Source organism: Terrapene carolina, unplaced genomic scaffold (genome assembly GCF_002925995.2).
Source record: "Terrapene carolina triunguis isolate 2854851 unplaced genomic scaffold, T_m_triunguis-2.0 Scaffold175, whole genome shotgun sequence".
Classification (NCBI taxonomy): domain Eukaryota; kingdom Metazoa; phylum Chordata; order Testudines; family Emydidae; genus Terrapene; species Terrapene triunguis.
This window is the reverse complement of record NW_020664526.1, coordinates 2,549,911-2,575,589: the sequence shown is the minus strand read 5'-3', so window position 1 is coordinate 2,575,589 and position 25,679 is coordinate 2,549,911. Positions and strand designations below refer to the sequence as shown.

At 44.3% G+C, this 25,679-nt stretch overlaps 1 protein-coding gene across 1 annotated transcript in view; it reads left to right on the top strand.

Annotated features, from left to right (window-relative positions):
• The window catches only part of LOC112107634 (collagen alpha-3(VI) chain), a 112,797-nt gene that overhangs the window by 58,614 nt on the left and 28,504 nt on the right, over positions 1-25,679 (top strand). Inside the window, exons 15-39 of the mRNA XM_026653993.2 lie at positions 1,165-1,257; positions 2,220-2,273; positions 3,363-3,434; positions 5,019-5,045; positions 5,165-5,209; positions 5,305-5,358; positions 6,096-6,158; positions 7,275-7,340; positions 8,275-8,328; positions 10,238-10,273; positions 12,402-12,464; positions 12,805-12,867; positions 13,607-13,669; positions 14,383-14,445; positions 15,560-15,610; positions 16,136-16,171; positions 16,278-16,340; positions 17,051-17,113; positions 19,143-19,175; positions 19,277-19,313; positions 19,415-19,426; positions 19,623-20,116; positions 20,964-21,063; positions 21,921-22,619; positions 24,171-24,273. Coding sequence (XP_026509778.1) covers positions 1,165-1,257; positions 2,220-2,273; positions 3,363-3,434; positions 5,019-5,045; positions 5,165-5,209; positions 5,305-5,358; positions 6,096-6,158; positions 7,275-7,340; positions 8,275-8,328; positions 10,238-10,273; positions 12,402-12,464; positions 12,805-12,867; positions 13,607-13,669; positions 14,383-14,445; positions 15,560-15,610; positions 16,136-16,171; positions 16,278-16,340; positions 17,051-17,113; positions 19,143-19,175; positions 19,277-19,313; positions 19,415-19,426; positions 19,623-20,116; positions 20,964-21,063; positions 21,921-22,619; positions 24,171-24,273 — 2,507 coding nt within the window. The remainder of the gene's footprint in view (positions 1-1,164; positions 1,258-2,219; positions 2,274-3,362; positions 3,435-5,018; positions 5,046-5,164; positions 5,210-5,304; positions 5,359-6,095; positions 6,159-7,274; positions 7,341-8,274; positions 8,329-10,237; positions 10,274-12,401; positions 12,465-12,804; positions 12,868-13,606; positions 13,670-14,382; positions 14,446-15,559; positions 15,611-16,135; positions 16,172-16,277; positions 16,341-17,050; positions 17,114-19,142; positions 19,176-19,276; positions 19,314-19,414; positions 19,427-19,622; positions 20,117-20,963; positions 21,064-21,920; positions 22,620-24,170; positions 24,274-25,679) is intronic.

Here is a 25,679-nt window from a genome sequence, read left to right as displayed (position 1 = left end):
TGTTACCTCCACTGAACACTTCTCCCGCAAATCACTACCTAGCTGTTTAACATTACCGTTTGGCTTACCATTCGAGCTAGTTTTCAGTCTACCTCTATGCAATTCAATTTGAATGAATTTTCCTAGTAAATGCTGAGTAGAGGTAGGTGAGACCTCTGTGACAAACAATTTACTTGCTGAATTTCGTTACTGGTTTCCTGCTAATGAACTACCCAAAACTAACGAGGAGTCCGGTGGCACCTTAAAGACTAACAGATTTATATGGGCATAAGCTTTCGTGGGTAAAAAACCCATTTCTTCAGATGCATGACTCCACAAAAGCTTATGCCCAAATAAATCTGTTAGTCTTTAAGGTGCCACCGGACTCCTCGTTGTTTTTGTGGATACAGACTAACACTAATACCTAGTACCCAAATCTAGACTACTTTTTATTAACTTGTCTGCTCTTTGAAATTGTTTTGTTCAAATGACTTTCAGCGTGCGGGTTGCTCACTGTGAGGATTCGTTGGAGCATTCCATGCTCATGATTTGACATTTCCGCATTGAGATTGGTCACCTTAAAGCATATGGCATTGTTTCTGGGCGAAACTGGGGCATACCAAGGCCAATGCACCACTCAACTCTCACTCAAGTCCTTGCATTGGCCTTCTGCCCAGGGGTGAATTTAGATCCTCTTTTCCCTGATATGTGATCTAGCCTGTATGAATTACTTCCACTTCTGCCTGAAAAGGAGTTTGCTGGGAGTCTGGCATTCACTTTCCGTGAACGTGTCTGTACACACATCTTTGCTTGCATGGACCTTTGGGAAGAGCAAATAGAAATGGTTGCAAATATAGTGGAGGCAAAATTCCATTTAAAAGTGTCTAAAATCCTGGTGAATATTTTTTCTCCATCCTTGTCTGGCTCTGTTTCTGAGGCCGTATCAAACATTTCGCTAACATTCACTAATATCCAGGTTCTTACCCTGCAATGAAACCTTGCTCAATGTGGATAGACTCCTGAACTTGTGCAGCGTTCACTGCAGGACTGGGGGATAAACCTTAGGTCCTTCATCTACTAAATTACTCTTCCTGCATATCTGTCCATCACACAGCACTCAAGGACGAATGTTGCTTCGGGAGTTCATCTCCTGCATGGGTTTTTAACAGCTTGCTTTCATTATAGGATAACGTCGCGGAAAAAGCATGCTGCCGAGTGCCCTGCAAGTGTTCTGGGCAGCGGGGAGATAGAGGAGTGCTAGGTACCATTGGACCAAAGGTACGTTGCTGCATCTAGTTTCATAATAGCCAAGCTTAGGTTCACATCTCACAGAAATCCTCTCCAGCTTTCAGACCTTTCCCCTAATAAAGCAATATAAACGTAGCACTCACTCACTCCAGCATCCTGCATTCCTAGCTGAGAAGGGGGGAGGGATAGCTTGGTGGTTTGAGCATTGGCATGCTAAACCCAGGGTTGTGAGTTCAGTCCTTGAGGGGGGCCACTTAGGGATCTGGGGCAAAATCAGTAGTTGGTCCAGCTAGTGAAGGCAGGGGGCTGGACTCGATGACCTTTCAAGGTCCCTTCCAGCTCTATGAGCAAGATATATCTCCATATATTATTATAAGGAACAAGTTCCCACATTATTATTTTAAAAGTGCTTTTTATTTAAAAAAAGAGTTCTGAGCTGCAAAATGGCGCTTTTTTAGTTTTTAGATTTGCTTGTTTTAAAATTACGATTCAGGAGGAGGGTTGAGTTTTAGAGACAATCATCTAAAGCAACACTAATGAAATTGTAGGGCTTCATGTTACATAGTAATGGTATTCATTCAGAATACAGTTCCAACTAGTGTCTCCAGGCAGGGTCAGAACCTGATTGTGCCGGGTGCTGTACAAACACAGCAGGAGACAGACTCTGCCCCAGAGCATTTACAATCTAATTTAAGACAAGACACAACCAGTCGGTGTAGCAATCGGATGGGACGGTGTCGGGAAAATGAAGAATCCTAGTGATAGAAAACATGTGGTTGCATAGACTAGCTTTCTGCACAGCTTGAGGGTCTGTGGAAGTCGTAATCAGATTATTTAATTTAACTAGTTTCTTTATAGATTATACCTCCCAAACGTCTGCTCTGTATTAAATCCAGGGATATTTTGAACAGGGGCTTAAAGGGGAGCATGGATTGTAGCAAGGAAACCGCAGATATTGTTTGAAAAATCAATTGATATGCCTTGGTTTTTAGGGCGTTCCAGGTGAGAACGGCTACAGAGGCTATCCAGGCGACGAAGGTGGACCCGTAAGTAACTGCCTAGAGTTATATTGCCTCAGAGGGGAATGAAGGGGTCGCTTGACATTGCTCAGATTGTTTCTGGCTGCGGTGGGTGGTGGGGAGCTGGGACTTTGTGCCCAACATCCCCTCCTGTGAACGTGGGGCAGAGAGTGGGAGGTGCCCAGCTTCCAGCCCCCACTAGTTACTGGCCTGACTCACAACGGGGTGTGAAATGGTGTTAGAAGCAAGGGGGAGCTGGGGAAAGGTGTGCCTTTCAGTCTCTGGGCTACTCCGAGGGCGGAGCACACACCTCTTCGCCACCCCTTACTCAGAGCAGAGAAGCTTTGGCCGCACCTGAGTTACATAGAGAGCCAAACAAACAGAGCAAACACCCTGCCTGTGTGAAGATAGTGGAGTACCCCAAAGTAATGGATACGGACTAAAAGAAATGTGGAGTGATTGTGCTGCCCTTTTCAGTCCAACCTTTGGGATATCAGACAGTAACAGTGATGGTGAAGACAATGAGTCCCATGATTTCAATTTCTCATTAGCATCATCGTCTCTGAACCGTCACTTCACCATGAAGTCCTACATAAACTAAGAAATAAACAAACACCCCGTGATGCACAGCACCAGATGGTGAGATGGAGGCCAACGGGCTTTTCTCATCCATCCAGCATCATAATAGAGAGAAGCCAAATTCTGCTCTCAGATACTATGTGCCGTGGGAGTTGTGTCTGAATAGTTAAGGGCAGGATCTCATTACCGACCCGTCCAGAATGCATTTTCTTTTAGGAGAACCTCCTAACACCGTTCTGTATTTGAGAGGCTACAGACAATTTAGCCAGAAGATATTATCTTTCAGTTGCTTCCTGAGACGAGGGTTGGCCCCCACATGTCGTGACCAAGGTCATTGGCAGGATGCTGTGAGGAAACTCACACTGCAGTTGCCTGACCCTGTCAGTTGCATGATTTTATCGTGTACACATGCCCAGCCCTTATATGCATTTTCAGTTTCTGGTACAGTAAAACCACAATCCAAGCGTGTAAATACACAAAGTTAGGGTGAGTCGGGTGTATCGTAGACCATTACTAATTGCTCCATTCCTACAATAGGGTGAACGGGGTCCGGCAGGTGTCAATGGAACTCAAGGATTCCAAGGTTGTCCTGGTCAGAGAGGAATTAAGGTATGTTTTTAATGAATCTCTAGAGAATACAGCCAGATCCTAAGTGGGTGTCAATCGGTGTAGCTCCATTACCGCTTTTTTCTCCAGCTGAGGATCTTATGCAAAACTAGGAAAGGAGAGGGAAGAGAGGAGATTGATTTTCTTGACACCATCACCATGTGTGAATGTTGGCTCAGGGCTGGGATTGTGTGTGGGAGGGAAACTGCAATTGGGAGACAGAGAGCAAAGTGAGAAGATGACTATTGTTTTAAATGGATGTATTAAATAATGGCTCAGAAAAGGGGACAAGGAAAAGCAAGAACTTGGGGGGATTTGCAATTTTTATTATAAATATTCATAGATTCTGAGGCCAGAAAGGACCATTCTGCCACATGCCAGAGAATTTCTCCCAGGGATTCCTGTATCAAACCCATATCTTGTGGGTGAGCTAGAACGTTTCTCTTAGAAAAATATCCAGTCTGGAACATCCCTTGGATATAGATTTATTATGGCTCAGAAAAGAGATCGGGCATGAGGTCATTAGGTTGAGGAGAAGGGGATTTGTTTAAGGAGTAAACTATTTATTGAGGCCACTGGCTAAAATAGACATTACTTTGTGATGCAGCATGAGAATGGGGGAGGGGGCCCAATTTGTGAAGGCCACTTTACGGGCTAGATTGTGCCTTTGTCTTACTCAGCAAAGTAAGATGAGTAAAGGGCAGTAAAAGCCACACTCCAAAGTCCCTGCTAGACTAAGACCTACCCAGATCTTGGGTCCGGTGGTGATTCCAACCCCTGTTCTCCAGATACTCCCTGTGGTGAATGAGTGTGGTGGGGAGGGTTTGGAGAGTGGTCCCTCCCGCCCCCCACCACTACTTGCTGGTCAGGGGAGCTGCTGGATGGAAGGGAGCACTCTGTCAAAAGCTGCAGTGAGAGAGGGTTGTAAAATTCCTTCCCAGGGCGGTTCAGCTACATGTTGCCCCTCACTTTGGGCTCAGTCTGTCCTCAGCTCTCCTCACACTTGGAAAAGTTCCTTAGAAAACAGCTGTTTGACTAAATAGGGCTGCTGGCTCCCATAGTAGATTTTTTCCAAACTCTTCATGCTTATCTGCTGACTTAGCGCACAGTCCAGCTCCGGTGCTTAATTTGTAATGAAAGAGCTGCCGGGGCTCAAGTAATTAGGTGCCGGGGCTCAAGAAATTTGTTTACTTTCATAACTGACGCAGCAAGCCCAGAGGTGCTGAGGCTCTGAACTGCCAAGCCCAGAGGTGCCGGGGCTATGAACTGTCAAGTCCAGAGGTGCCGGGACTCTGAGCTGCCAAGCCCAGAGGTGCTGAGGCTCTGAACTGCCAAGCCCAGAGGTGCCGGGGCTCTGCGCTGCCAAGCCCAGAGGTGCTGAGGCTGTGAACTGCCAAGCCCTGGTACAAATTAAGCACTGTCCAGCTCCCACTGATGCCAGCTGAAAGGCTATAAGGATGCAGATAACCTAGCTGCCTCCCCTTCTCACTTTGACTGGGGGAGGTTTATGCCCCATCTCTCCCTAGCTGCAGATCTCTGTGGGAAGTCTCTAGGGGAGAGTAACTGTCTATTTTCTGTTATCTTCAGGGCTCCCGCGGATTCCCAGGAGAAAAGGTATGTGAACATGTTACAAACATAACGACAATGACGGGCAGTGCGCGCGTGTGAAATATTTCCTCTCTTCACCTATGTGTACATTTAATCATTTGTACCATGCTTCTTTTATTCTGTAGGGTGAACTGGGAGAAATTGGCCTGGACGGCATAGATGGAGAAGAAGTAAGTCATTTTAATGAGCTCTCTCTTAATGAGCTGCCGTGGTACTATTCCCCCTAAAGCAGCAGAAATTCTTCTAACGCGTATGTCTTTGGCAGGGGCAAAGAGGCCTACCAGGCACTTCTGGGGAGCGAGGCAATGCCGGCAGAAGGGTATGTTTTATTATATTCGCTGTTCCGGAATGATTACACTCAGTGACTCCAGTCCTTGGCTGGGGTGGAGGGACACACCACACAACTTGGGAGGGGATGGGTTTAAGCCACTTTTCCGCTCTTCTCATCCTGGGCTGGACGTGCAACAGTCTGGTCCCATGGTATAAGAGCAGCCTTCAGGCTGCTCTAAATTATATCTGCTCCCTGTATTCTCAAGGGATTGTTACACCAGCTAGGGATTGCTGGGGCAGAGGGAAGCCCTGGGCATGCCCCCTTTCTCCTGCCACATTTCTTATCTCAGCAGGGAGTTGGAGAGCATAGGAGCCACTATTTCACCTGTACAGCAGCAGGGGAATCTCCTACGCTGGGGAAATCCTCCCATGACCAGCTATACCAGCTGCAGGGCTGCTGTGTGTGTAGCTAAGGATCAAAGCCAATATGCTCCCTTTCTTATGAGTGGCTGAATACTTTTTATTCATTAAGACTTGTACCAAAGCCAATAGCAGTGGGCAAATCCAGAGCCAAAGGGACTCTCACCAGCAGCGATCAGTTTTATTCCATGAGTCAAATTCACACGGCTCAGCTTGATCCTGCATTCCTCACTTCATCCTTACGGGCGTTTCGACAGAGAGAGCAGAGAAGGATCGCAGTTGATGTGCTGAGTAAATCTACCCCATATAGGCAGGTGTGTGAACCCGTTCTGTGGTGTTTCTAATTTTCTGTATATCTCCTGAAAGGGCGATAAAGGCGTTAAAGGAGTCAGAGGAATACGAGGTGACCAAGGGCCTCGAGGTGATCCGGTAACTATACTTTAGTCTTTGTAAGATTTACAACGGCTAGGCCTCCCCACTCTGCCCTCGGCATGGATTAGCCTACAAGGATGGTTCTTCATTCTGCTGCACCCAGAACTCCAGCTGATTGGGGGCTAGATCCTTGGTGCCTTGTAGCTCCACTAGAGTCACCAGTTGAGGATCTGGCCATGGCTGTGTTAGGAATGTACAAAGAGGCCCTTAGTAAGGGACAGATTGGACAAGAGCTGTCTGTGCTGTGACCCCACTTCCAGAGTCCAGGCACATGTTAAATTGCCGTTGCCATATACATGTCAGTAATATGCCTATTTCCAGATGCCTGCCAGCATGTGACCCATTGAACCTACCGAGGACGGCTGCTCAATAAGATGTGCAAGTAAACATTACAGGTTGCCTTGTAATTAAAGATGAGAAACCTTCCTGTTTTGAAACCCAAAGGTGCAGTCTAAAAATATGAGGCTGAGATGAAGCAAATCAGAACAATATAAGAAGCACACATGAGCCAGTCTGTATTACATGGCTGAAGAGAAGAGCCATCTAAATAGACAGACATAGCTTCACAGGATCTAGACGCACTGTGAAGGTGGTAAAGTAGTTGCCATACGAAGGCACGATTATACTCCATCATACCTGTTATCTAAGTTACTGTGTGGGCAAAGGAAAGCCCCAATGTAGTTGCTGCCTGGGCAGAATCAACACGTGGCTAGCACTTGCCTCTTGATATTGACTTATGTTTAGGGTTACTAGATAGCAACTGTGAAAAAAAGGGACGGGGGTGGGGGTTAATAGGTGCCTATATAAGAAAAAGTCCCAAAAAAAGGGACTGTCCCTTTAAAAACGGGACATCTGGTCACCCTACTAATGTTAAACTGGCCATTCATTTAGTTATTGGAAACATGGTTTCGTTATATGAAATCCTTTCCCCGTTCTTATACCACTCTTGCAATATGTCTCATGTCCCGAGCAACCATTGTGATCTATTTCATACAATTTATGTTAAAAAATGAAATGTGGATGTTGAAATATGATGGACTCTTTTACAGCCTGTGATGTCTACCTCAGTGCCCCACTTACACCGGTATTTTTCATTGCTTCTGCTGCTTTCAGGGTGAGCGTGGAGCCGATATCACACAACGGGGATCCAGAGGCCCAAAGGGTGAAATTGGACCAATGGTAAAGTATTGAGATTTTTTTTTTAAAGTATGATAGAACAAATACAGCAAGAAAATAGGACATTGCAAACAATGTTTAGATTTAGGAGAGCTGGTCAAAATTTTTCAGAGGACATATTTTTCCACTGAAAAATGGCATTTTGTTGAAATTGAAACTTTCTGTGGGATCATGTCACTTTTAGCAAAATTTGATTTAAAACAATTTGAAATGAAGTCTTATCAGAGCAGATGGTTACAATTTCATTTTGACACTACTCTTCATTGAGAAATGTATTTCTTTTATATTATTATACATTGGAATATACCAGGGGTTCTCAAACTGGGGGTCGGGACCCCTCAGGGGGTCGCGAGGTTATTACATGGGGGGTTGTGACCTGTCAGCCTCCACCCCAAACCCCGCTTTGTCTTCAGCATTTATAATGGTGTTAAATATATAAAAAAGTGTTTTTAATGTATAAGGGGGGGGTCGCACTCAGAGGCTTGGTAGGTGAAAGGGGTCACCAGTACAAAAGTCTGAGAACCCCTGGAATATACCTTAATAAAAATGAATTATAATATAATATACATTATCATTTTTAATATCAATTTTTTTAAACTCCAAGATTGGAATGAAACATTTTGATTTTATCCAAATGGAATGCTTCAATTAACCTGAAATGAATTTTTTCCAAAAATTGTGTTGAGCAAGAAATGAATTATTCTTTTTTGAAATACTGGAATTTCCTATAGAATGGGAATTCTGAGTTTCGACTGACTCTAAGTTGTATGTCAAGGGCCTGATCCAAAGCGCATTGGAGTCAATAGAAAGATTTTCCATCGACTTCGAAGGACATTGGATCAGTCACTAATAGAGCTGGCATGAATGTTTAATTGTTGAGAGCTAAACTGTGCTAGTAACTCTCAGGACTCTCAGCTCAGTCTTTCATTTACCATAGGGAGAACCTGGACCAGATGGAGGGCCGGGTTCCCCTGGTGAAGTTGGAAATGACGTGAGTATCCTTAGTTATCCTGGTATTGTAGACACCCCCTCCCTCTCAAGGAAGTATCTGGTGCTATGAAAAGGATCTTGAAGGGTCAATTAAAAAAGTAAAAGTGTAAAAAGGGTGTAAAAGTACACCCAATGGAACCCAAATGAAAAAGACAATGGTCTGTCACTTCAATCAGTGCTTTTTAATCACGACAGGCCATATTCTGCTGTCTTTTCTGTCCTTAATGAATCAAAACTCCCAAACTGCCAACTCAGTGGGAATTTTGCCTGAGTAAGGACTGAGTAGAGATTTCAGGATTGAAACATACATTTTTTTTCATTTTTATAGAGGGAACTTAGACATAATATTTAAAGAGTGCAGTTATTTTACCGAATTAGGCTTGTATTTTTATTAGACATGGGCCCAATTCAAATCCACCAATCTGAACATGCCAAACTGTGGGGAAGTTGGATAATAATGTTGCAGATTAGATCTCTCTCTGCTTTTGATCGTCAACATGCAAAAAGAAGTAAACTTTTACCTATCAGAGCAAAAAATCATTGCCTAATTGTGAAACAAAGTCAACTTGACATGTGTCATGTGTGTGTGTCTTGGACCTACAACATGTATGTCAGAACTTGATGGCACTGCTGAGTGGATATTGAGTGCAGAATGTGCCATACAGATCTCAAAACAGAGGCCTGCTTCTGCTATCAGTTACACTCTAGAGAAGATCTGGGAGGTAAAACCAGGGTGAGAGCAGATTAAATTAAATCTCTCCCCAAATTCACAGCTCCATCTTGCGCCCAGCTCAGGGCTATGCCCTAATGGCATGATAGACCTGAAAGAATATTGTTGCATGGGACAGAATGGTGTTATTAGCTAGTAGTTTGCATCAGAGCACCTGGTAAATTTGACTTGGCTCATGTTCATAGCAGTGAATTCCTTTTTGAAATGGCTACATTGAGTCATGGAACCAGCACACTTTTCTGTACCCTCTGGGCTCCATTCTAATCTCATACACCACAACGTGCATTTGTGCGTCTCGGCAGAAAATTGCAACCGCCCGTTAGATGCTTTAGTGGAGCTTTCAAGAGGTATGGGGATGCATGTTTGGGATCCAAACTGAGCCCTGAAAGCATAACTAAGACGCATCCAAGGATAGCTCAGTGGTTTGCCTGTTAGCCTGCTAAACCTAGGGTTGTGAGTTCAATCCTTGAGGGGGCCATTTAGGGATCTAGGGCAAAAATCTGTCTGGGGATTGGTCCTGCTTTGAGCAGGGGGTTGGACTAGATGACCTCCTGAGGTCCCTTCCAACCCTGAGATTCTATGAATTGATATAGGGTCTGCTATAGCCCTCAGGCCATGTGCTATAGTGAATGTGCCTCTTCTGATTCACAAGTGTGTATTTCATGTGTTTTCTTTGCCGATATTACAGTTGGCAATATTTAGGGCCAGGTCCTCAGCTGGGGTAAACCCAGTTCGTGTCTGAGGAATCTTGTTCACAGAAAGAACTTGCTTCGTTCTGTGCCTTACTTCATATTTTCCTTACAACTCTAAGAGGGAACTAAAAAATACCAAACAAACCTCAAGAGGAAAAGGCCTTGTGCTTTTCCACCCTTTTCCTAGAGTTTTACGGTCAGGCTCTGATCTCCTTGCCACTGGAGGAACTCTGGTGATGTCTGTGGCGTTTACATTGGTGTGAAAGACAGCAGAATAAGGCCCATCTTTTTTAAAGGGCAAAAAGGAAGTCGTTGCTTTTTCAGCTGGCAAGCCAGAGCCCTTTGGAGACACCTTTCTCTTCTGCTCTGTTGCTTCCATGCTGCGTACATAAGCACATGGTTAAAGGAATCAGCGCAGACCACAAGCTGTGAGTATTAGATTCAGTTGCTTTGCATAACATGTTTTGTTGTAATTTATTGATTCACAGGGGAGTTTCGGAAGACGAGGACCCCCAGGAAACAAAGTAAGTGTCCAGTGTGTTGCGTGGTAACTATAAAACCTGGCAATGTTGCACAGGCAGCCGGTTTGCATTGCAGACCGTGTAAGTGGTACAGAGTTGATGTGTTCCAGACAGAGAGTTGAAAGTGACTTGCACAGTAGTGCTGGAAGCAGATTTGGATTTTGTTTTTCTCTTCTTTTCTTCCACATCTCCTCCAAACTTACCTCCTTCCTCACATTTCTCAGCTCCTTCCCGTCCTGGGGCTGTTGTGAAATTAGACTCCACATCTGTGAAGTGCAGGCCCACTCTACTCTCTCTTTCAGCCCAGTCACCAGACACAACAAGTCGGAGGCCAAGGAGCAATCTCATATTAAATAGAGCAAGAAACAAACCCCAGTGTTGACTTACCCTCCGGTCAGGGCCGGCTCCAGGCACCAGCTCAGCAAGCAGGTGCTTGGGGCGGCCAAGGGGAAGGGGCGGCACGTCGGTCTCTTCGGCGGCAATTCGACAGCGGGTCCCTCGGTCCTTCTCGGAGGGAAGGACCTGCCGCCGAAGAAGAAAGCGGAGCGGTGGAGCTGCCGCTGAAGTGCCGCCGATCGCGATCACAGCTTTTTTTCTTTTGTTTTTTCCCGCCGCTTGGGGCAGCAAAAACCCTGGAGCTGGCCCTGCCTCCAGTCATGTGTTCTGAAAGTAAAGGAGACGCATAAACTGGCAGAGGAGGCACTGAGCAATTGGAGGAGACTGAAACGAGCTGAGAGAATACTTGACAAAATTTCCCAGGATTCATTGCTTGAATAGAATAATGAAATTGATTTCAGCTCCACGGTCTCACTCCTGTCTGCATTTGTTATTATTGTGAACACATGTATTAGCCGAATGTTCATGGAAAGGGCAAATTTTAAGTGACTATTTGTGCAATTCAAATGTTGAATTTCTCAGCATGAGTATTCATATTGGAAACCTGAGCCTCACAATTACACTCAACGAACTATAAAGCAGAAACAAGTCCACGTGACGTGTGTGTCCAATCATCGTTAAATGACACAGCTCAGATTTCAATATCGACTACTGAACACTCACAGTGGTCTTGATTCTGCAATTCTCTTCCTGGAAAGTGCTATTTTCCTACTTCTTTGAATCCAGGCTGGCCCTTTTTTTGGGTGTTTCAGTACATCTTGCTTTGTTCAAAAGCATGTTGACTACTTTTAACGTAGGAAAAAATAAAGTGTTGGGAATCAAAAATCTAGTGGCCTGGGTTCCTGATCTCCTGTGCTTAATAAGAATGTCGTGCAGCTTTGTATTTAGTACGTGACCATGTGTATAACAAATTAATTTCGGCACTGTCTGGGTCTGTACTGCGCTGCGTTGTGTCCTCTGTCCTACAAGATGCTGAGTCCCTCCTAAGAAAAGCGAGAGCCCTCAACTTCCATTGAAGCAATGGGAGTTCAGAATGCTCAGCACCTGGCATGCTCATGTCGTTAAATGATAACCCTACAGTGGTTTATCAAAACTGGGTGAAATTCTCTGGCCTGTGTTAGACAGGAGGTCAGACCGGATGAGTTAATGGTCCCTTCTGGCCTTAGGTCTATGAATCAATTGTCCTATTGTACTATGCTGTGTAAACCCAGGAATCCAGCCCTGCAGATCTTACTTTCATTGCGAGGTTTACCTGAGTAAGGACTGCAGGATCAGCCTTTGCTTTTGTAAGTCAGTGTCACTAATGCTAATGGGACTTAAACACATACGAATCAGTAGGAGAAATGAACCCCTTAATGCACATGGTTTACTGGCCTTAAAGGGTTACTTTTCATTGTGCCTGATTCTCATTTATACTAAGGCCTCTTTACATCACCAGAGGCCTTAGAATACACAGTCTAAGTCTTTACATTACATATGTAAAGAGGCCTTAGAATACACACTCATCAGAGCCATTGTTCTTGCTAAAGCCGAAGACAAGCTAACAGGAGCTGAAATGACTCTACATCAGCGATGCTCAACCGTTTCTGTACTGTGACCTCAGGTGACATGAGAAAAAACATCAGAACTCCCCTCCCATCTAGCCGTAAAGAAAGGGAGGCTCGTTGGGACTCTTTGAAAATTGTTTGCGACCCCAGACCTGCCCGTCCTAATCTGCATTGTGTTGTATTTTAAGGGTGCCAAAGGTGCGCCGGGTCTACAAGGAACCGTGGGAGAACAGGGTACAAGAGGGCCACAGGTTAGTAAGTTTCACAGGCCGTTCCTGAACAGCCTAAATATGTTTTCTTTTGCTATGTTGCTTCCTTTAACTTGCTACTGCAATATGCTTCAGCGTAGGCTTGTTCTGTGTAAACGTCTTTGAGACCTTGTCCATAACTGCTTCTGAATATTACAGCAAGGTGACTAGGATCTGTGGATTGCACTGTCATATCATGAAACATTGGAACTGGTCCCACGGTTTTCAAAAATGTCTTTTAGTCTTATAGCTTTGGTTCTCCCTCCCAGTCTCATTTTAACAATGTCATCTCAGTCCTTTAATCTTTTATATCTTATATAGTATTTATCTGTTTCATATGCAGGGTCCTCCCGGTCAGATTGGAACTCCAGGTCTAAGAGGAGAGCAAGGCATTCCTGGCCCAAGGGTAAATATTTCTTGTTCTTCTCATTCTGGGGGACCAGAAGACGCTTACTATGCCTGATTTAAATGAAGTCAATGAGAAGCTTTCCATTGATTTCAGTGGGACTTTGGATGAAGTCCATTATTTGTCTTTCTCCCCAGTACCACGTGCCTTGCAAAAATAATTCTATTTGAAGCTCATGGTAAGGTTCCCCAAACTACTGGTTTAAACATGAACATGAATGTGAAATTCATTGGATCAAATCCTGACCAAGTTCCAATTTTTTTACAGGCAAAGTCCCTGTAACAGGGGGCTTGGAGGGCCAGGTGGCCTAATGGTTGGAGTGCTTGACTTCCAGCCCCCTGCTTCTGTGGTCAAGGTGCCTAAGTCTTTAAGGCAGGGAGATAGGAGGAAGGAAGAAAGAGTTACTGAGGAATTAAAACGCATTTAGTCCACAGACAATGTAGATTGATATTAACAATGCCACCAGTTCAATTTTTCCACTCAATTCCCATTAAAATCAATGGGAACTGGGCATCTGAACCCCTAAGCAGCTTTGATGGATCTCAGTCTTAATAGCTAATAGGTAATTTCCACTGTTGGACAAAACCTTTTCATTGTTAGGTGTGGCTGATACACACACACACACGTTATTAATAAATAATAATAAATGCGCTATGGAGCTAGGCCCCAATATTTAATTTCAATTTACTGAGCTTTATTGACACGTTGCAAAATTTCAGCTCGTTTCTTTCTATTGTAGGGGGGTGGTGGTGCTGCCGGACCACCCGGGGATCGGGGCAGGATTGGTTCCTTGGGACGAAAGGTACGTTGAGCATCAATATTGAGCATCGATGCCTAAAATAATAATGAAAAGCTGCGGAATATGAGTTTAATCTCTTTTTTAAACATACTGGCAATCAACATGTTCAAGCAAAATTGTGATTTATCATTGTCAAGAGTTTGCATAGAGTGGAACAAAGCAGGGTAAAGGCTAAGCCACTGGCTGCTTTACTGGAATCCTATGTCATTGAACTAGAAGGCACATTTATTAAAATAAAAACAACTTTGGGATTCATAATATTCTGGGCCAGATCCTCAGCTACTGTAAATTGGTGTAGCTTGATTGACTTTGCTGATTTGCACCAGAAAATGATCCAATCCCTTTTTTCATGATCTTTATCACTGTTATGCTCTCTTCATGTATAGCCATTGGGCCACCAAACCTACTGTTGTAACTTTGCCGTGGAGTTTGATCAGCAAAACGTCTGGCCCTTTGTATTTTGGCTTTATGGTTGGTATGCTCATAAAAGACAAATGGTGGCACTTATTACTGCAGCTTCTGTGTATCCCACAGTTTCTGAAATTGCTGGATCAGGCAAAACAATAAAGAGTGCTATTGCTTTATCCACACATTGTCAGTTGTGTAAACATGGCCGTGCATTTCTGCTTGTCAGGGACCGTTACAGATGCATTCGTAGAAAAGAATCAATGCATAAGCGGAGAGATACGGGCTTAAATGAATACTCCCTTTTTCAGGGTGAACCTGGTGATCTTGGACCAAAAGGACAGCCTGGATATCCTGGGCCTCGAGGAGAGACAGTAAGCATTGTCATGTGCACCTCTAAAGGATGATGGGCTAAATCCCATTCTGGTATAAATGTGCAAAATTCCATCAAAGCAGAAAATTTAGTTTTATTGCCCTGTCTGTGTGTATCTTATATGGTGACATGTAAAGAAGAAATATACATCATAGTTTTACTCTCGTGTGAACATTTTTTTAAAAATGGCAATCATTCTCCGGAGAGGTCTTTATATTAGCTGAGGGGATACTATTTGGTGATTTTTGTGTGTGCCTCTTACTATCTGTTCCTTAATACCTAAGAATTCTTCACAATGAGCAAGAACAGGTGTATAGACCAGTGCTAGAAATATTATCAGCGCTATGGGTGAAATTCACCCTGTTGCCCTGAAGTGGTAGCTAGGTCTCTTTCTTGCCAATTGCACAGGGCCTAGATGGATACCCTACTTAGCAGTCACCATAGTTCCTATGATTCTCAGCTTATTACATATTACAGTCCTAAAAGTCAACTGTAAGAGTCATCTCATAGGACCTGACCCTCCTTACGCCATGTAGGATTGGACCACAGGAAGGATAATGGTTGATAGTCTAAAATAAGGAGGAACAAACACATGTGGGTGAGTGTTTGCAGGATCAGCACTTACGTAAAGTTAACCATATGCCTAAGTATTGGTGAGATCAGGGAAGTGGTTCTCAATCCTGTTCCCATTGAAGGCAGTGGCAAAATTTCCATTGACTTTATGGGTGTTGGATTGGTTTCCCTGGTTCCTCTAGGAATAGAATAGCTATCCAATATACTGGTTCAGAGAGACTTCTGGTTTCTTCTGAGCAACATAATATACAAACGGGGTAAAATCCTGGTGCCACTGAAGTCAATAGCTATATTCCCATTGACTTCAATGGGGCCAGATTTCACCCAAAGTGCATATGCACCAAGCCTGTTTTTAGTTTTATATCTTTGTTTTTACTTCTCTCTAAGTAGCTAATTCTAAAAGGGCCTGATTCAAAAGCCTCTTTCCATTGACTCCTATGGACTTTGGCTCTGGACTAAATGGATTTTTGTGACTCTTACATTGCACCAATAATCCTAGCACACGTGTTACATATTAATGCTTTCATCCTTGCCAATTTTAGGGAGAAGATGGGCGAGATGGAGTCGGCGGGCCAGGACCTAAAGGCAAAAAAGTAAGCACAACCATGACATGTCTAACAGTATCGCTTCAAGGACCTTAAAAAACAACCCAAACCCTGGAGGTAACAAGGACCTCCATCCTCCAATTGGATCCACACACATGGAGCCTGGGGGTGTCTAGTTGAAGTCAGTGGGGCTGTGCATAGGAACAAGGATCTGCTCTAGTGCATCTGATTATTGAATCACAACAAGATGCCGGTCAAACCCCTCCGCCTTCATATGTGTTGGGTGTCTTTGTGCTTGTTAGCTCCTCAGTGGAGCTTGTCCCGCCTACTGACGACACTTTAGAAATAGCAGCATCGGCTGTCATTTCAGTCTTGTTTGATATTAACAGTCCAATAACAATCAGATTTTTAAACCAGCTGCCATTTATTCTCTCTTGATCATACCAACGTTACGAGTCTGCAGTTTCATTCACTTTTCCTCCACCGGTTCTTTTCCTTCATACATTTGTTTTGGACCTGTCTTCAGAAGCAAGATTAATTTTTTTAAACCCTAAAACTTTTCTGTTATTACAGGGTGAAACAGGATTCCCGGGATACCCAGGGCGAAAGGTACCGTTGAGCTTATGTAACTTCCCTTCATGTTCTGCGAGCATAGCAAATTTCTGCTTTATACTGTCTGCTGCTACAACTCCTGTTTATGCTGTTTTCTAAACAGGACGAAGCTGGACCTAAAGGTGAATCTGGAAATCCTGGCCCTAAAGGAATCAAAGGCGGGAGGGTAAGTTTTACCACGACACAGTTTCTCATGCAGTCCTTTCTGCGAGAACAGAGTGAAAGCCTGCTCAGCTCCAGGGCTTTGTGAGTTCTGCGCAACATTTGTTGCTCATTGGCGCTATTCTGGGGGTTCTCCTGCTGCCAATGACTGGGATTGCTAGGCTGCAGATTTGGGAGAGTGATCAGTTGGGCCAGATTTTGCTCTTCGTTACACTGGAGCACGCAGCCCTGCTCAGACAGTCCCATTCCGCCTGGGGGGGGAGGGACTTACCTACCACAGGTAGATTAATTCAGCCACTGGTCTGAAGAAACCGCTGCACACTGGCTCCACGGGTGAGGGAGGAGGGTTCCTCTCACCGTGAGCATGTGCCAAGCTTTCCGGCTGGCTACTCATGTCTGGATTTGCAATTAGAGCAGAGACACATTGCTGTGCTGTATGTAGCACTTGTAGTCAGACGGACAAAGTTATTCCTCAGGAAGCCGCTTTTTTATATTAGTACCTTTATTCTGAAAAATAATCCGCCATGGAGGTTACACCGGGTGTATTTCAGACACCTATTCCTTAGCGGGACTGTACGCTACAAAGCTCCTAACTCATTAGCACCTGTGTACATAGGACTCTGTTCGCCTTGAAGAGCATTCGGGACATTCTCCTAGTCTTGCGTTCAAACATATCAAATGTGGATTGGTGATCTTTACTCTACTGTTTCCTAGGGGCCTGTAGGAAATCCTGGGACATCAGGTCAGAAAGGAGAGATCGGATACCCAGGACCACCTGTAAGTGTTCATTGTATTTACAGCTGGTCTAGTAAACTGGCTTCACTGTCCCCAGAGAACTTGCTAATTTCCCTTTCCATTAATATGTAGTATGTTTGCCAACAACTGAAATAAGCTCTATTTTGCCTCCTATCATCTTACACTATGACAAATTCATCCTCCGTTATCTTGGACATGTTGCATGTTTCCTTTGGGTCTAGTGAGGATAATGGGATTCTGATTTCATTGTGCTCGCTTTATAAATTCCTATCTTGTTGTTATCACTGAACAATATTCATACATGCTCCAGGTTCAGTGAGTGACGCAAGGCACTCTGAGTAGGGTAGAATCTCGCAATGGAAATGTGCCAGTTAAAGCCTTATCAAGAACTTTCTCTGGTGCTTACTAACACATACAAGAAGCATGTTATACATAGTGGTGAAGTCTGGCCCTTTGCCCATCCTGTGGGCTTGAGGCAAGAATTACTGGCTAAAATCCTTTTGGCTTGTGTTATGCAGAAGATGAGACTAGATGATCCTAATGGTCTCTTCTGGCCTTGAAATCTGTGAAACCTGTGCTGAAACTAAGGTGATAACTTCCCCAATGAAACATGCGTGTCATTTGTCAGGGCACTAATTAAATGGACTCTTTGTGTGGCCATGGCTGGGATTAGAGAGGTAGTGCGAGATGTGCCATTCTTTCTTACGTTGCATGTGGAATATTTTGCTCCAGTCATGAGACCTAGGTCTGGGTCCTCCCTCTCTCCGGATCTGGGGCTAGTAGTAAAGGGCTGGCACATGCTGAGAAGTTTGTCAATGGACATTTCTTTGACATTTGGCCTTTAGTTGTTCCACGGGGGAAGTTTCCTTCTCAGCATTTGGTCAAATGGAAACCAGCCAAATACACCAGCTAAATCCATCACCCCTTAACAATATCATAAGTACTTGGGAACTTCTCCCGCAGGGCTCCTGGAGACAGATTGCCAAGCCTGCAGCTGCAGGGACCCTGGGTGGGAGGTGGAGGTTGTGTAGCTACTTGTTTTCAAAGCGGCAGGTCGTCACCCATCTGCTAAATCTGCGGAGCTTTTCGTTGTATCCCCTTTCCTTACCCAGCATGCCATTTTTTCTTCTGCGCGGCCTATCTGTGACTGAGCGAGTCCTGTGCTACCTAGTGCAGCATGTGGAATAGCAGCTGTTCCATTGCACAGCCCAGTAACGCTCACCAAAAGTGTTATGCAAGTTGCTTACTCCTGGGTATGGACATGGAGTGGCCTACATACCCCAGCACAGGATTGGGCCCTAAGAAAACATCCTGAGTCTCAGACACCCAGGAACATAATATGTTGGGAGATAATCAGTTCTGTTTAATTAATTACATGCCATTTATACTGGCCGGGCATGCCTGCTAGCCATTGTTTTACGGTCATTGAAATGCATTGCCTTGAATCGGTTTTCTGGCAATTGCCCCAGTGGAGGACTGCCAGGGGCGGTTCATGCTCCTCACCAAGATGGTACATAACTCTCACCCAACGAGGCAAGCTGGGTGTGCGTGCGGGGGAACGTTTGTGACTGCCTTAGCCCCAGCGTGCGCACTCCTCCGGGGCAAGGCACAAAGTAGCCCTAACACTCGCATGGGTGAAATTCCCCTCCGTGCCCAGGGCCTGCACAAGGTCCGTGTAGCACTTCATTCTCACGTAAGCCCTATGCGGAGCTCCTAAGGGATGGTGACCCTCTGCACAGGGGTGAATTTCACCACGTGCTTAACAGTGACTGCAATGATTTAGATGAGCAATAAGACCCCTGCATGCCAGTAAGACAACAGAACCTTGAGTTTAGGAGCTCCTCCATCTCCAAGTAGTTTGTAAAATCGGGATTCTATTGTATAACATTGATAAGGACAGAAAGTTTCGATCTCCTCCTGGAGATGGAAATTAAAGTATACAGATTTTTGTTCTTACTTCCGCATGCTCACTGGCTGAATAACCATTTTAAGTGACTTTGGTATAACATCCCATCAATATGTATTGTAATGCAATCTTTTTTTTAAACAGGGACTTAAGGGTGGAAGAGGAGAATCCAAAGATGTAAGTTGAATATTACTTCTCTGCCTCCATCTTGTTCTGAAATATCTTTTGTTTGATGGCGTGTTGATCTCTCTCTCTTTTCCTTTTCCTCTTTTTTAAAGCAATGTGAACTTATCCGGAGCATCAAAGATAAATGTCGTAAGTATCTCTGTGCTATCGTGTTTCTGTAGCTCACCTTGTGTGCTGATCATGTTGTACAAACGGACCCAACTAAATCACTTTCTTTTAATTATTCACAGCTTGCTGCTATGGTAAGTCACTTTCAATTGTTTAATTTCTGGTAGAAACTTTTATATATGTATTTATTCAGGGCCAAAGCCTCAGGCGATATAACACGCTCCATTGACTTCAATGGAGGTAAGTTGATTTATGCCAGCTGAGGATCTGGTCCTTGCTATTTAATAATAATATCTAATATTGACTATTTTAAACCCACCTTTCCGGTAGGCCCCAAGGAATGCCCTGTGTACCCAACAGAACTGGCATTTGCTATAGATACCTCCTCAGGTGTCAATAACGACATTTTCAACCGAATGAAGCAGGCAGTGCTGAGAGTGGCTAACAATCTAACCATTGCCGAGAGCAACTGCCCCCGGGGTGCCCGGGTGGCAGTCGTGACCTACAACAGTGACGTCACCACGGAGATCCGCTTTGCCGATGCCAGGAAGAAAACCAATCTCCTGGAACAGCTTCAGAACCTCCAAATCACCCTGACGACAAAGCAGCGCAGCTTGGAAACTGCCATGTCCTTTGTAGCCAGAAACACCTTCAAGCGGGCACGCAGTGGCTTTCTGATGAGGAAGGTGGCTGTGTTCTTCAGCAACGGCCCAACAAGAGCTTCATCGCAACTTAACGATGCTGTGCTGAAGCTGTACGATGCTGGAGTCACGCCGGTGTTCCTGACTAACAGAGAGGATCGAGCACTCATAAATGCACTGCAGGTTTGGATCACTCATTCCTGCACTTTGCTTTCTGCTTGATGGGCTCCATCCAGCTCCCAGGGAAGGCAGTGGGCAGGTTTCTATTGACTTATATAGGCATCGGCTCAAGCCTTTCAAATGCCTAGTTCCGAGCAACATTGTCAGGGCAAACTACAGGCTTCATGCATATTCCAAAATTCTTTCCCAACGCAATGCATGCCGTGGAACGAGGATATTGATTCTTTGTATTCTGGTAGCTCTTAGAGGCTCTAGTCATAGACCAGGACCCTATTGTGCTAGGCACTGTACAAACACAGAACAAAAACAGTCCCTGCCCCAAAGAGCTTCCAATCTCAGTAAAATCCCCACACTCTTACTCTTAAGGTACTGACGGGAATGAATGGCATTTTGTGAATGAATTGGGTGAGAGGTCTCTCACACACAGAGAATAAGAAATCTCTATACTGTACGTTGAAATACAACTTAAAATCTGAGTCAGCTCCAAAGAATGTATTATTATTTATTAGTATCCCAGCAGCACCCAAAAGCCCCAGTCACCTTCTGTGTTAGGTGCTGTACAAACATAGCAAGAGACAGTCCCTGCGTTAAAAACCTTACAATCTAAACAGACAATAGAATGGAGGTACCACATTATTATCCCCATTTTACTGATGGGGAACTGAGGTCCGGAGAGATTAAATAATTTGTCCAAAGGTCACACAGGGCATGTATGGCAGATTAGGGAACTGAATCCAGCTCTCTAAGCCCCAAGCCAGTGCCTTAATTCAAGACTACTCTTACCCTAAGAAGTTTGTATGTTTAAATACTGTGTTATGAACCCTATGCTTTTTGCTTTTGTCTAAACCAGATGAACAACAGTGCAGTGGGACAAGCTATTGTCCTTCCTACCGCTGCAGTTCCACTTAATCAAACCATTAGGAGACTACTGAGATGCCACATTTGTTTGGGTAAGGCACTGGATTTCTCTTCTTTATAATTCTGTTTAGTTAGGACCTTGTCTTACATGAGCAGCCCCATGACAGCCAATGGAAGTTCTCATGTGATGGAGGCACAATCAGGAGTCAGCCTTTATACAGTATGAGGCGGGATACATTCACGTTTCTATTTTTTGCTGAGTTATGTTTGAGAGAGAACATTCAGCAGAAAGGGCCTGGATCACACTGCGGTTGAACACGGTGGTTCTCCAGCTATTGCATTCTGCAGATCACATCAGACGTTTATATTCCTTTCATGGGCCGTTTCCTCTCCCAATGTCTCGATCCCCCGCTTCTTAGTGCTCAAAATACTGCCTTCTCCAGTTGGCTAGAAAGGGCTTGATGGACTGCGCAGTGTGAAATTCATTGATTTAGTAGACGTGTGTTCAAGTAACTGAAGATGCCTTGGGACGAAATCCTCTATATATCATATAACCTACTGATTTCTGCTCAAGCCTTGGTAGTATTTCATATGATAAGGGAATTAGATTGTAATAGCTATATCAAAGATATGTTCAGTAGATGAATAAATACAATTTGAGCATGTTACTACATAGATACGTGATATAATTAAGGAAAATTGTAATTGATTCAGTTGCAGCTACTGGAACGAATGCTTAATTTATGCCAACAGTGTGGAAACAAGCAAAACTATTATTTGATTTGCTTTTATAGGAAAACTATTTTACCAGGCATATGACACGCCAAAGTATTTATGGGAGACCACATCTGGGTTATAACCGATTTTCTGATGAGATCAAACAATAACTATGTCAAGGAATGATCAGCTTAAGGATGTGCATATGAAACAGGATGTTTTTCTTTTCTAGATGTATGTGATCCTGATCCCACCTGTGGCTTTAGTCCTCAAAGGCCTTTCTTCAGAGACAGGAGGGCAGCCCCCACAGACGTCGACATTGACATGGCATTCCTCCTGGATAGCTCTGAGAGCACCAGTCCTTTGCAGTTCAACGAGATGAAGAAGTACATTTCCTACATAGTAAATCAGTTGGAGATCAGCTCTAATCCAAAGGCATCACAGCACCACGCAAGAGTGGCGGTTCTCCAGCATGCTCCTTATGAATACGAAAGCAACTCAAACTCATTGCCGGTAAAAGTAGAGCTGTCCCTCACAGATTACGGGTCCAAAGACAAGATGATGGATTTCATTCAGAACCAAATGGTGCAGCTATATGGCACCAGGGATCTGGGAAGTGCGATTAAATACACAACGGGACATGTTTTCGAAAGTGCACCAAACCCCAGGGATCTGAAAGTCCTGGTTTTGATGATGACTGGAGAAGTGAAAAAGCAAGAACTTGAGCACCTTGAAAGAGTTATCCTGGGTGCCAAATGCAAAGGGTACTTCTTCGTGGTACTTGGCATCGGCAAGAAAGTGAACGTCAAGAATATCTACAGCTTGGCTAGTGAGCCAAATGATGTGTTCTTCAAATTAGTCGAGAAGCCGTCTGAGCTGCATGAAGAGCCCTTACTGCGCTTTGCGAAATTGTTACCGTCGTTTATCAGCAGTAAGTAGAACATAGCACAGGCCTGGGGAAAGTGGAAGAATACAAATGTTAATATGATAGTGCAGCCTGGAGATGGGGACAGCATGAAAGTACAGAAAATTAGCAGTTGGTGGCATGGCTGTTTTGTCTTATTTGGTTTTAACTAGTGATGGGCCGAAAGCCTGAACTGCAGATCTGAACAGCTGAGGATGTTAGGCAAGTTTGCTTCTGGAACCAATCAGGATGCCTGGTACCTAGGTCCATACATTAAAACTCTGGATCTAGACAGCTCAGCCCTTTGGCTCTGAATCTGCATTTTGCCATTTAGAGTCAGCCCTGATTAGAACCTTTTTTTATCCTTTCATCTTGTAGATGCAAATTGGTCCCACAAAAAGGGAGTTCTGGGCTGGCTGCTTTCGGCAGTGCAAAACCTTTAGTCACACTAAGTCTTTGGTGGCTCAAAGAACCACAGAGATTGCAGAGATTCTCAGGGGCAGGCCCAATGCAGCTTTGTTTCTTGCTGTCCCGTAGCATGCTGGAAACTCACGAAGCATGCTTCCCTCTTTACCCCAGCACCCCACCCTGGCGATATTTGAACAGGTCAAACGAGGAATTACCGTTCTCTGAGCTTAATGCTCAGGAGTTTAGTGATGTAAACCATGCTAGCCAAAGATTCAGATCCCAATAGTTTTCTCAGCCCTTTGTCATTCAGAGGTAGCTTACTGTGTGTGGCTCCTTTAGAGGTGCCTTGAAAACCAAATCTCTGTTGCATCAGAAATGCCTGTCAGCAAGTATAATGCTACTGGCCAGATCCTCAGCTGGTGCAAATGGTCATAACTCACCACTGACTTCAACTTATGCAAGCTGAGGATCTAGCCACTGAGAAGAGAATTGGGTGGTTTGCTGAGGCCATTAGCTCTTGTGTGTGTACGTTAACCCTCTCGGGGTTCATCACAACACTGCCTCTCCTACAATACACAATCCGCCTGCTGCAGTACCAAAAACAACCCATTGGGCTAACAAAGCGTCAGTGTTGGGATTTTCCCCTACAGACTCCACAACTACCACCACCATCATACGGTCTTGGCACCTGGGAATAAAATGTATGTTTAGAACTCTGCAGCTTGCTTTCCCCATCTAGGAGGCCTACATCCTTTAAATTGTCAGAAAAATATTACATGTTCAACACACGGGTTTTGTTTAAGTGCAGCAGGGTTTAGACATCAACAAATATGCTCAGCTAATGTATTCTCGTGATTTGTCCTGAAATAAATCTAAAACTTATGATCACTGTGGAGATGTTGCTGTCTTGAAATAATAAATATACCATTTTAAGCAACAGCTTAATTTTTTGTAGTGATCAAATGGAGCTGGTGCCAGAGATATTATAATATAGTTGTTAACACAACATTCCAACCTAAAACAGGGCCGCTGTCTTTTGCGGCCAAAGTGAGATCAATGTGGGTAAATTAACATGAAATAATTGTTATGCTGAGTTGATGAATCCTTTTTTTTTAAAGTATTACCATTATTAAAAAACAACATTTCACATTGAGCTGTTTCTCTCTCTAGGTGAAAACTCTTTTTACTTGTCTCCAGACATACGGAAACAATGTGATTGGTTCCAAGATGATCAGTTAGCAAAGGGCTCTGCTAAATTTGGCCAAAAACGAATGTAAGTAGTAGTTTTTCTGCAACAGATTGGGCTTTGGAAGCCAAATCTCTGAGGGACAAGCACTGTCTTCATATTCCTTGTAATACTGAATTAAACTGAACCCTGGATCTTCCCACAGGGCATCTAAGTGTTCAGGCAGCCTGTTGTCCTTAGTGCTGTAGCAAAGGAGTAGCACATCTATGTCTTTAGATAATTTTGATTCCTCATTTGGACCAAGATTTCCAAAAGTGATTGGTGGTTTTGGGTGCTCAACTTGACCCACCCCAAAGAGACCACATTTACAGAGACCAGTTGCTCAGCACTGTCTAAATAGGATGACCAGATGTCCCGATTTTATAGGGACAGTCCTGATCTTTGGGTCTTTTTCTTATATAGGCTCCTATTACCCTCCACCCCGGTCCCGATTTTCACACTTGCTGTCTGGTCACCCTATGTCTAAACATCAGGCCCTTCTTAGATAGCGTTTCCCAAACTTTTGAAAGCTGATCCCCTGCTTCAGGAAAATGAAACCAGTCACACTCCCGTTCGACCTGGCCATGTGTTGTTAAAAGCTGACCCCTCTCAATTTATACATCTCCTGCTCCAGCTAGTGCTTTGCACTCCCTTAAGGGGCATGCTACACACTTTGGTTAACGCTGCTTTAGGGGGTCTCACTGAAGTTGGACACCCCAAAAGTAAGACACTCGCTATGATTAGCATCTTTGGAAAATCTTGGTCCTGGATTTTCGTAAACAGATTTTATGTTAATGGACCCATCCTCCAGGTTCTCTCTTCATCAAAATCCCAGTAACATCAATGAGAATTCCAGGTACAGAGCAAGCAAGATTGAGCCTAATATACCTCACTATTCATCGGTTAATTGTGCCTCTTTCTCTTACTTCATTGGCATCATTGTAAATTACCACTAAAATGATTGTGCTATCATGGGATGTTGTGTATGGTAAGGGTTATTGCCCTCTCTCATACCACAATCATGCCGTAAAGCATGGTCTAGGTATACTTGGTCCTGCCTCACCATGGGGGGTGGGGATGGAGTAGATAATCGCTCGAGGTCCCTTCCAGCCCTACATTGTTATGAATCTATGTGTGGCAAGATGATTCAGCTTGTATGGTGATAGACAGGATATAAAAACCAGAACAGGTATGTTTGAAAATGAGAAAAATGAATTTCTTTTAAAAAGCTTATATTATAGCAGGGGTGGGCAAACTTTTTGGCCTGAGGGCCACATTGGGGTATAGAAATTGTATGGCAGGCCATGAATACTAACAAAATTGGGGGTAGGGGCGCAGGAGGGGGTTAGGGCTCTGGCTGGGGGTGCGGGCTCTGGGGTGGGGCCAGAAATGAGGAGTTCAGGGTGCGGGAAGGGGCTCCGGGTTGGGGCGTGGGGGGCACTGGGGGTGAGGGG